This window comes from Bombina bombina, chromosome 2, assembly GCF_027579735.1.
Source record: "Bombina bombina isolate aBomBom1 chromosome 2, aBomBom1.pri, whole genome shotgun sequence".
NCBI lineage: Eukaryota > Metazoa > Chordata > Amphibia > Anura > Bombinatoridae > Bombina > Bombina bombina.
The window spans coordinates 309,692,814-309,704,515 of NC_069500.1; the positions used below are offsets into that span (position 1 = coordinate 309,692,814).

Sequence of the window (11,702 nt, forward strand, 5' to 3'; positions counted from 1 at the left end):
CAAGCGAACAAAGAAAAATTGATAATAGGAGTAAATTAGAAAGTTGCTTAAAATTGCATGATCTATCTAAATCATGAAATAAAAAAAAAAAAGGGTTTCATATCCCTTTAACCCCTTAATGACCGGACCATTTTTCAATTTTCTTACCCTTAATGACAATGGCTATTTTTACATTTCTGCAGTGTTTGCGTTTAGCTGTAATTTTCCTCTTACTCGTTTACTGTACCCACACATATTATATACCGTTTTTCTCGTCATTAAATGGACTTTCTAAAGATACCATTATTTTCATCATATATTATAATTTACTAAAAAAAAAAGATAAAATATGAGGAAAAAATGGAAAAAAACACACTTTTTCTAACTTTGACCCCCAAAATCTGTTACACATCTACAATCACCAAAAAACACCCATGCTAAATAGTTTATAAATTTTGTCCTGAGTTTAGAAATAACCAATGTTTACATGTTCTTTGCTTTTTTTGCAATTTATGGGGCAATAAATACAAGTAGCACTTTGCTATTTCGAAACCACTTTTTTTTAAAATTAGCGCTAGTTACTTTGGAACCCTGATATCTGTCAGGAATACCTGAATATCCCTTGACATGTATATATTTTGTTTTAGAAGACATCCCAAAGTATTGATCTAGGCCCATTTTGGTATATTTCATGCCACCATTTCACCGCCAAATGCGATAAAAAAAAAAAAAAAGTTCACTTTTTCACAAATTTTGTCACAAACTTTAGGTTTCCCACTGAAATTATTTACAAACAGCTTCTGCAATTATGGCACAAATGGTTGTAAATGCTTCTCTGGGATCCCCTTTTTCAGAAATAACAGACTTATATGGCTTTGTGGTTGCTTTTTGGTAATTAGAAGGCCGCTAAATGCTGCTGCGCACCACACATGTTTTATGCCCAGGAGTGAAGGGGTTAATTAGGGAGCTTGTAGGGAGCTTGTAGGGTTAATTTTAGCTTTAGTGTAGTGTAGTAGACAACCCCAAGTATTGATGTAGGCCCATTTTGGTATATTTTATGCCACCATTTCACCGCCAAATGCGAGCAAATAAAAAAAAAAACTTTACATTTTTCACAATTTTAGGTTTCTCACTGAAATTATTTACAAACAGCTTGTGCTATTATGGCAGAAATTGTTGTAAAAGCTTCTCTGGGATCCCTTTTGTTCAGAAATAGCAGACTTATATGGCTTTGGCGTTGCTTTTTGGTAATTAGAAGGCCGCTAAATGCTGCTGCGCACCACACGTGAATTATGCCCAGCAGTGAAGGGGTTAAATTAGGTAGCTTGTAGGGAGCTTGCAGGGTTAATTTTAGAGATCAGCCTCCCACCTGACACATCCCACCCCCTGATCCCTCCCAAACATCTCTCTTCCCTCCCCCACCCCACAATTGTTACCGCCATCTTAAGTACTGGCAGAAAGTCTGCCAGTACTAAATAAAAGTTTTTTTGTTTTTTTTTAAATAAAAATTATAAAATATTTTAGTTGTGATGGACCCCTGCCTTAGCACCAACCTCCCTGATCCCCCCCTCCAGCTATCTAACCCTCTCCCCTACCTAATTACCACCATCTTGGGTACTGGCAGCTGTCTGCCAGTACCCAGTTTGGCCCCACAAACCAAAACTATTTTAATTTTATTTATAACTTTTATTTGTATTTTTAATTATTTCTGTAGTGTAGCAGCCCCCCCCCACAATACCCCCACCCCTCCCCCTCCCAGATCCTTTTATATGTAAAAAAAAAAAATTAACTTTTTTTCCCCTTCCTTCCTTCATTGGTGTCAGTGTGGCTAATACGTGCACGTGCACGCGCGCCCACGTGCACGCGCGCACCAGTGCATGTGTGCGCGCATCGTGCACGCGCGAGCACGCTCCCTCCTCCCACCGGATAAAGGCACCATCGGCACCATCACTACCGGTGCAGAGAGGGCCACAGAGTGGCTCTCTCTGCATCGGAGGCTTGTAAAGGGGTATTGCAGGATGCCTCCATATCGAGGCATCACTGCAATACCCTCAGAGCTGCTGGAAGCGATTGTGATCACTTCGAGCACTCTGTTAGACAACTGACGTACCAGGTATGTCTATTGTCATTAACAGTTAGTTTTTGCATGACGTACCTGGTACGTCAGTTGTCATTAAGGGGTTAAATGTACCATACTTATTCTTCTAGTTTTAAACAGAACACCAAACAATACATGCATGGTACAGGTTTATACAATTTTGGGAATATGCCCTTAAACACTAGACGTGCACAGGTGAAAATTTTGTTTCAGCCAAATATTCAGATAAATTAGTTTTACTAATATGCAGCTGCCTTGCTATTCGGTATTCATTTAATCTTAAACAAAGCGAATACTGAATATTAATGGAACACTTACATTCATTTTTATTAAACAAATGTAAAAGTTCCTTTGCTACAGGTGAGACTGTTCACCTGTAGCATTATATGCTTACCTATTAGCTGTGGAGCCGCGCTAATCCTGACCCTTCTTCACAGAGCGTTTAGAGCGTGCAAAGCCTCCTGTTAGCTCAGTCCTGGGCTCTGTGAAGAAGTGTCAGGATTAGCGCAGCTCTCCAGTGCACTATAGATAAGTATTTTAAACCCATCAGGTAATTTAAAGGAAGCTAATAAATATTGACGAAAGCGATATTTGCTCTCAACTTAGTAATACCAGCCCATGCAAATGTGTGCTGGTACTACAAGTTAGGTGCAATGCGGATGCGACCTCACTTTCGTATTGCACAGAAGCATTGCGCTCACGAGAGCGGACTTTCATAGGCTCCAATGGGAGCCTCGTTCTTATGCTGTGAGACACAGCAGAGACTCTAGCGCAGTGAAGGGGGTAAGTAGCGCAGAAATGGTCAGCAATTTTAAATATATATGTATATAAGCATATACATATATATTTACTGGGAACACACAGTCCCCATAGACTTTTTGTTGCCGTTTTTTTCTAACACTTCACTCCGGCCAAGTTTAGCCCCTTATAACTGCTTTGTGCAGTTACTTTATTAAAAAATAAAGATGCTACTATTTTTTTTTATAAAGACTACTACACTGTATTTGGGGGGTAATTGGGGGACATTTGAAAAATTAACCAGAAGTCTGACCTCTATTTAATTTTCTGAGCACTAATTGCTACCAGTTTGACCTTAATTGCATGAAAATTAATGAAAACGCTTTTAAAGGAAATACTTTTGTCTTACCTTCAGACAAACAACTTAGAAGACAAAGGACAGCATGGTTTCACTGCTAGAAGATCATGTTAGACTAATCTAATTGTTTTTTTTACCATGTAGCTAAATTTATAGACCAGGGAGGAGCTGTAGATGTTTTGCCTATCTAGACTTTAGCGAAGCATGGGACACTTTCCCACCAAAAACCTGATTAACTAAATGTATTGCCTTGGAGTAGATGCTAAGATTTTTAAGTGGATAGAATGCTGGCTTAAGGTTAGAAAGCAGAGGGTTTCAACTAATGGAGTACATTCAAATGAGGGGTCAGTTACTAGTAGTGCTTACCAAGGGTCAGTTCTTGGGCCTGTTTTGTTTAACATGTTCATCAGTGATATTGGGCTTAAGGGGAATGTTTGCTTGTTTGCTGATAATACAAAAATTTGTAACAGACTTGATGCTCCAGGAGGGAAATGAATAGTTATACTAAAAAACTGGAGGACCGTGCAAATAAATAGGATCTTAAATTTAGTACAGATATTACCAAGAGCAAAATTATGCTTCTAGGATTCAAAAACCCAAAGACCAATTTTTTTTTGGGTGGGTTTTATTTTAAGATTAGGGTCTTGGCAGTAAAAGCGCTAAATGTCCTTAATGCCCATACAATTGCCCTTTTCAGGGCAATTGGGAGCTTAGGTTATTTTAGATAGGTTTTTTTTATTTGGGAGGTTGGTTGGTTGGGTGGTGGGTTTTACTGTTGGGGGGTGTTTGTATTTTTTTTTAAAGGTAAAAGAGCTGATATCTTTGGGGCAATGCCCAACAAAAGGCACTTTTAAGGGCCATCAGTAGTTTATTGTAGGCTAGGTTTTTTTTTGTTTTTTTTTTTTTGGGGGGGGGGGCTTTTCTATTTTGATAGGACTATTAGATTAGGTGTAATTCTTTTTTATTTTTGATAACATGTTTTGTTTGTTTTTCGTGATTTAGTGCTTTTTATTTTTTGTAACTTAGCGTTTATTTTTTTGGGTAATTTAGTCATTTGTAATAAGGTTTAATAGTAGATTTAAATAATTTAAGTAGGGTTAGGTTTATTTAATATGTAATTTAGTTTATTTAATTGCTAGTTTAATTTAATTGTAGTATAATAGTTAGGGTAGGTTAATTAATAGTTGAAAAATAGTTTATTTTAATTCTACAGGTAAGTTTACATTTATTTGAAGATAGGGATGTTGTTATTTTAATTTAAAGTTAGTGGGTTGTTAGGTTTAGGGGTTAATTGCTTAATTTATTTTATGGCGATGTGTGGGCCTGGCGGTTTAGGGGTTAATAGGTTTAGTTAGTGGTAGTGATGTGGGAGGCCAGAGGTTTAGGGGTTAATACATTTATTTAGTGACGGCGGGGTCGGGGAGCGGCGGGATAGGGGTTAATACGTTTATTTAGGTTGTGGCGGGGTCCGGGAGCGGTGGAATAGGGTTTTATAACATTATCTAGGTGGCGGCGATGTCAGGAGCGGCAGATTAGGGGTGTTAAGACTCGGGGTTTATGTTAGGGTGTTAGGTGTAAACGTTACTTGTTTTCAACCATATAAATCAATGGGATATCTGGCAGCATAGAACATAAGCTTTGGCTGCTTTCAGACTCCCATTGATTCCTATGGCATCCGCGGCCTCCAGGGTGGCGGATTGAAAACCAGGTATGCTGGGCCGGAATAGCCGCGAGCGTACCTGTAAGAAATTTTATAAATGGGAAAAAGTGTCAGATAGAGCCGAATGTGTATTCTGAATATCTGTAATGACATAAGCATCGATCTGCGTCGGATTGAGACTGGCGGATCGTATGTTACGTCACAAATTTCAACTTTTGCCAGTCTGTAGGCTTTGATAACTATATCAGATCAAGCTCGCAAAAATTACACTGCGGAATTCCGGCGTATTTGTGGTTGGCGGCTTGTTACATATCCCCCTAAATCGCTTGCATTAAAAGTTTACTTCTGGCCCTAAATAGCGGGCCACTTGTAATCTGGCCCTTGGTGTTCAATGTCCCTTTAATTAGATAAAAGGATAGTCAACACCAAAAATGTTATTGTTTAAAAAAGATAGATAATCCATTTATTTACCATTCCCCAGTTTTGCATAACCAACACTGTTATATTAATATACTTTTTACATCTGCAATTACCTTGTACCTTAGCTTCTGTAGACTGCCTCATTATCTCAGATCTTTTGACAGACTTGCATTTCAAGCAATTAGTGCTGACTGTTAAATAACTCCACGATCATGAGCACAATTTTATTTATATGAAACACATGAACTAACGCCCTCTAGCTGTGAAAACCAAGAATACTAAGAGAACAAAGCAAATTTGATGATAAAAGTAAATTAGAAAGTTGTTTAAAATGACATGCCCTATCTGAATCATGAAAGTTTAATTTGGATGCTGCTTCATAAATGGAGCCCTTAGTGTGAACTAGGCACTAGCTGTGATGAAACATTAAAAAAAGGGGTCGCCACATAGCGTAACTCTGCCAAATGGAGATTATATGCAGAGATACAAAAAGTTACTCACATTTACGTAGGCATTGATAGCAAGCACAAACTGAGTAGTCTTGTCTTTAACAGTAACCAGCTACCTGGACACCGGTATCTTGTCTCCTTTCCTCGGGTTGGTGGGCGCACACAAGGAGTACACACACAGCTTGATAAAGGTTATGCGGTTTATTAAAAGATCAATCAAATGCTTGCAATGCATTTCTCTGTTCAAGAAGGCTGCTTAATCAGGCGTAATATCAATCTACAAGCGCTTTTTATACACATAAAAAAATGCTGTTAATTGGTTGTTATGGCAATACTTTAAATACAGGTTAAATGAACAAATAAAATAAAAACAATTTAAAACGTTTAAAAATACAATACATATATTAGTCCACTAGAGGATGTAATTCCCCCTGTGACAAATATATTTCACAATAAGGTATAAAAAGGTGCTATGTTAATGCAGCTTATATTCTGTGACTGTCTAGAAATGTTGGCAGAGCTTCCAGCTACACTATGGGCTAGATTCCCATTTCCGCCCCTGTCTGCCCGGCATTGTGGATGGCGCTGCCCACATTTGTGCAACACCACCACCTTGTCCACCACCTTGTCCACCACCTTGTCGTGCGTGACAAATTGTGTGTGACCGGGCTGGTTATTCCGCCCGTTTGGAGAAGTCCGGGGGGATTGAGAGACATCTGATGACTGCTGCTTCTTAACTATTGAATGGAGGTTCACATGAGCCGAAGGTGCTTCAAAGCTGCATTTGGCCAATCACGTATGAGCAGGGGCTCTCAATCACCGTTGGAGATGTCCAGGGGTATTGAAAAATGTCTGATGACAGCTTCTTCAGAAACGTCTGATGACCAATGCTTCTTTATTATTGGCTGCGGGCTCACATTTACAGCTTCTTATATGTAGCCGCTGATCTTCATTTAGGCTTTCTGATGCCCTAGGAAAATGCTAATGTGATACCACTTCCTAACACTTTTTTTCTCATTTCTAATTACCCCTAAATAGTTTAAGTTATGGTTGCTAAGCAAATTACACCTTTATGCATCTTTAAACTGAAGTAGCCACCAGACTGCCAGACAAAGGGATCTCAGTGTCCTAAATTATGCAGCCCTTTCAATTTCACTGTCTTAAAGGGACATGAAACCCAAACTTTTTCTTTCATGATTCAGATAAAGAATACAATTTTGAACAACTTTCCAAATTACTTCTATTATTTAATTTGCTTCCTTCTCTTGTTATCCTTTGCTGAAAGGCTTATCTAGGAAAGCTCAGGGACACCAGAGAACCTAGTTTCTAGCTGTTGATTGGTGGCTGCATATATATATATATTGATTGTGATTGGCTCACCCATGAATTCTGTTAGAAACCATTAGTGCATTGCTGCTCCTTCAACAAATGATGCCAAGAGAATAAAACAGATTAGATAATAGAAGTAAATTAGAAAGTTGTTTAAAATTGTATTCTCTATCTGAATCTTGAAATATTTTTGGGGGGTTTCATGTCATGTTCATAGCTCTAGTTGACCTGTACACAAATATACCCATATGCTACTTTAGTTTGGTCACTTCTTCATAAATGTAATATCATTTAGGTTATATAAACAATAGATATCACAGTTACATTGGTTGGAAATACAGATTTTGATCAGTTTATTATTTTTTTTATCAGTTCATATTTCCTGTGTTATGTATGAATATTTAATTGCTAATGTTTCTTGGTGTGTTAATGAATTGAATAATGTGAATTTATTTATACTCACTGAGCCTTCACTTTGAATTTTAAATATGTGTAGACATTCATAAATGTCTAATTAAATCATATCATTGTTTTCCATTTAATCATGATAATGTTCACGACTGATATATTTTTCTTCAACACAGCTGAACTACATAACTAAATGGAACAACAGTTCCGTAAATGTAACTGCCAAACTGTCTACATATTTATTAACGTTTTAATGATGAATACTATGCTTGCGTTCCCCAACTGTATATTAAAATATAATACATAATAGAAAGATCTTAACATTAATTCAAATGTATGGACTCTTAAAGGGACGTTATAGTTTAAAATTAAAATATTCTCTTTCGGTAGGGCATTTCTTTTTTAAGAAATTATTTTCTTTATAACTTTGCAGACAAATTTGTGCTCTTGTATCACTGACAAGCACGTGAGAACCTGTCATACGTGTATATGCTTCAGCCATTAGTTGCATACTCATCTGGACCAGAATGGGGTTATTCAAGAAGAATAAAATAATTAAAATATTGGATTAATTAAATGCATAGTAAAATAATATGTTTATAATAAAATTCTATAGATCATATTATTTTTACACTAGCATGTCCCTTTAATGGGGTGTAAACTCATAAGCCTGGTTGAAATTACATATGGCAAGTGTTTCAGTTTACATAAATGTGTCCCTATATGATATAATAATATTTAGTTTCAACACAACTACTGTATTTCACCTGTCTTAAAATTGCACTGAGACAGGAATCAGGGCTGATTTATGCAAATCCTTTTTATAATTGAAACCTAAATATTACAATAGGTTTTGCAATGCTGTGTAATTGGATAGAAGGGATGAACTGTGAAGCAATATTTGATAATGATAAAGAGCTATATTACAAGTGGAGTGCTAATTTATTGCGCACCCGTAAATGGGCAAATTTGACGTTTACGGGCGTGCGATAAATAACCAGCCATTTTAAGTGATTGGTTATTGCTACTGAGAGCTTGCAGTAGCAATTAGCGCTCCAAAAATTAACCAGAGATCAGATCTCTGGTTAATTTTCCAAAAGTGCACCAATTGCCTCCAAAATAAAGTATGTTTTAGTTTTTTATTAAAAAAATAGCATTTTTTTGTAATAAAAAAACTGCACAAAGCAGTTTTTAGGGGTTAAAGTAGGCAGGTGTGGGGTGTTAGAAAAAAAAAAACAGCACTGAAAAGTGCCTTTACACTGCGGTCTATGGGGAACTGTGTACACATATAAAAACAAATATATACAGTATGTATATATTCATATACATAAATATTTAACGTTTGCTGCCCATCACATGGAAGCCCGTTCTCGTGAGCGCAAAACTTCCATGCAATGTGAAAGAGAGGTTGTGTTCGCATTGTGGCTAACTTGTGGCTAACTTGTGGCTAACTTGTAATACCAGTGCACATTTGTGTGTACTGTTATTACTAAGTGGATCTCAAATATCGTCCTCATGAAAGTAATATTTTGTGCTCCACTTGTAATCTAGCCCAAAGTTTGGTTTATTCTGAAGAAACTGAATACAAAAATCGAAGTGATACTACATGTAGCAAGAGTGACTGGCATACCTTGTATTATAGATTTTGAAAAAAATATATGGAGCATGAATCTTAAAATTGCCGTCTTAATCACAAATAAACTGTCAAAATGCATTCACATAAGAGGCGGCCTTCAAGGTCTAAGAAATTAGCATATGAGCCTACCTAGGTTTAGCTTTCAACTAAGAATACTAAGAGAACAAAGCAAAATTGGTGATAAAAATAAATTGGAAAGTTGTTTAAAATTACATGCCCTATTTGAATCATGAAAGTTTATTTTGGACTTAACTGTCCCTTTAATGCCCTTTGGTGAGCAGAACTTAATTTAAATAAGGATACTTGTATCTTACAAAGTATTATTTCACTCATGAAGAAAACAAATTTTAATTTAGAGAAACCTTGCAAATTAAGCAACATATAATTACCTAAGTGAACTGCAAACAGTGACAAGTCTTTATATAAGAAGGTTCAGTATATATTTGTTCTTTAGTCATTGATCTGATCATTTCTGACAAGAGTCAGATATTTGGCAGATGGTTTTCTATACAGAAGTTGATGTTTAAACTTGCACTATAAAAGGTTATGATAGAGTTGTTTTTATTAAAAGTTGCCATTTCTTTTTCAAGCTGACTAACTGTATAGGCATGGCCAGCCCAAACTTTTATATCTTGCATTTAAAAAACAAAATGTTAATATTTTGTTATTTTCTCCTTGAACAAAACGTGATTTGAAATTTAGAATAACGATTTATTTCCTTGTGGAATTTTACATTGACACCTTCCCTCTATTTAAAAAATATATATATATTTGTCCACAATATCAGTATCTTTACAGAGATATTTTTTAAAATATCTTTAAATATTCAGGGGAAAGTCAAAATTATAATAACAGTAAGATTCAAATTTCAAACTCTACAAACACACACATTTTCAATGCATTTTTAAAAAAAAATTGAAGAAAATTCTTTCTTTTTTTCCATGTATTTGTACGTTTAATATTAGGCAGATCTAGTTCCAAATCCAGTTGAATTATTTTTTCTTATGTTTATAACCATTTCTGGAATTGTTTTCATCATTCACTAGGAAAAAAATATAATTTAAAAATGTTATTTCTCTGTTTGTAGGATCGCTATTCTATCGAAGCAAGTCTTATCATGCATCTTACAAAGATATGAAGAGGAAAAGGGAACTCTGGAACAGTGTGTTTCCATTCTTCTGGACAATGGATGGTCATACTGTATCTTCTACCTTACTGCCAACACTAAAAGCATCATATGGTTCATCAATGTCCCTGGAGCAGAAGACAACTTTCGCATTTGTCATTTTATTGTTCATTATTTTGGGTGTCCTCATTGTCAGGTGTTTCAGAATTCTTCTGGACCCATACCGTAGCATGCCAACGTCAACATGGGCAGATGGAGTGGATGGCCTGGAGAAAGGCCAATTTGATTATGCCTTGGCATAGGATTCAAAAGGCACAAAGCTTTTGAGGACATTACCACAAACTGCATTAGAAGCTTTAACAGTATGGGAGTAAATGGAAGCCAGTGTAAAATATAAAGCAAAACTACTGCAGTACAATGCAATGTAAACCAAGAGAAGTAAATGGGATGTGCCCCTGCTAAAAAGTTTTTTTTATAGCGGAAGTAGACACTTGTAGCCTTTTGATCCCTGTGTCACAGGGATTAGTGAATGTTAGAAAACCTAATTTATAAATATAATTTTTGTACCACAATGTATGCTTGATTATAAAACAAATGAATGCGCATTTAAACTAAAAAAGAGAAAAATAAGAAGTTTAATGAGGCGTACACATACATTGCTTTGAGATTTACAAAATAACTTGTTGAGCTACAGTAACTTAGGATAAAATGCTGGGCAAACTTGGTGGCACAAGATTAAACGACAGCATTGTGCAAGAACAAGGTTTAAGGTAGCTATAGGTAAATGACCAAGAAAGTTGGTTACTAGAAATAAACGGGTTGTGAGGTTATGATTATACAATAATCTTGCATACTCTTATCTAATCTTTTCACATAAGGAGCCACCCTGGAATTATTTTTTTCGTTCACAGTGCCAAGATACAAATTTTAGCATGAGCAATGACTATACCAGCATCCTTAAGAATAAAGTACAGCAAAGTAATGCTTTAGCTAGATATCTGCTACCATTTAGAGTTGCCCACGTGCCAATATCTTCCTGCCATGCAGGGCTGGTGCAAGGGTTTTTTGCTGGGCATGAGCTGATACATTTTGCTGCCCAGTTGACAAGTCAAATCCTTAGGGCAAGCAGCAGCCAGCCACTTTAGAAAACAGATTTTTAGACCCCCCTCCTTGCTCAAGTCCTTTTGGAGTGTGGTGCATAATAGTTTGGAGGTGTATAGTGGGTAACACCCAACAATGCCATTGGTCAGTGAGAATGCCATATATGAATATGTTGCTATTCAGCATAGTGATGCTTGCCCTCTCTCAAAATAACAGTATACAATTTTGTCTTGCATGGCCAGTTCTGTATGGGACATGAAAAAACAGGGCAAAATACACAATGGTGCCTGTCTCATGTGGAGTATATTGGCCAACCACGGGAAGGCAGGGATATTATTGCAAAAAGACTAACATTTTTACTGTCCCCTGCTGGGTTATTATTGCAAAAAGAAAAACATTT

General features: G+C 36.4%; 1 protein-coding gene across 3 annotated transcripts in view; it reads left to right on the plus strand.

The window, feature by feature from the left end:
* Positions 1–10,855, plus strand: part of CTXN3 (cortexin 3) — a 119,542-nt gene extending 108,687 nt beyond the window's left edge. For all 3 annotated transcript variants that reach the window (XM_053701637.1, XM_053701639.1, XM_053701638.1), the window contains exon 2: positions 10,163–10,855. In XM_053701637.1, the coding sequence (XP_053557612.1) occupies positions 10,210–10,503 (294 nt within the window). In that variant the 5' untranslated portion in view covers positions 10,163–10,209 and the 3' untranslated portion in view covers positions 10,504–10,855. The remainder of the gene's footprint in view (positions 1–10,162) is intronic.
* The last annotated feature ends 847 nt before the right edge of the window (positions 10,856–11,702 follow it).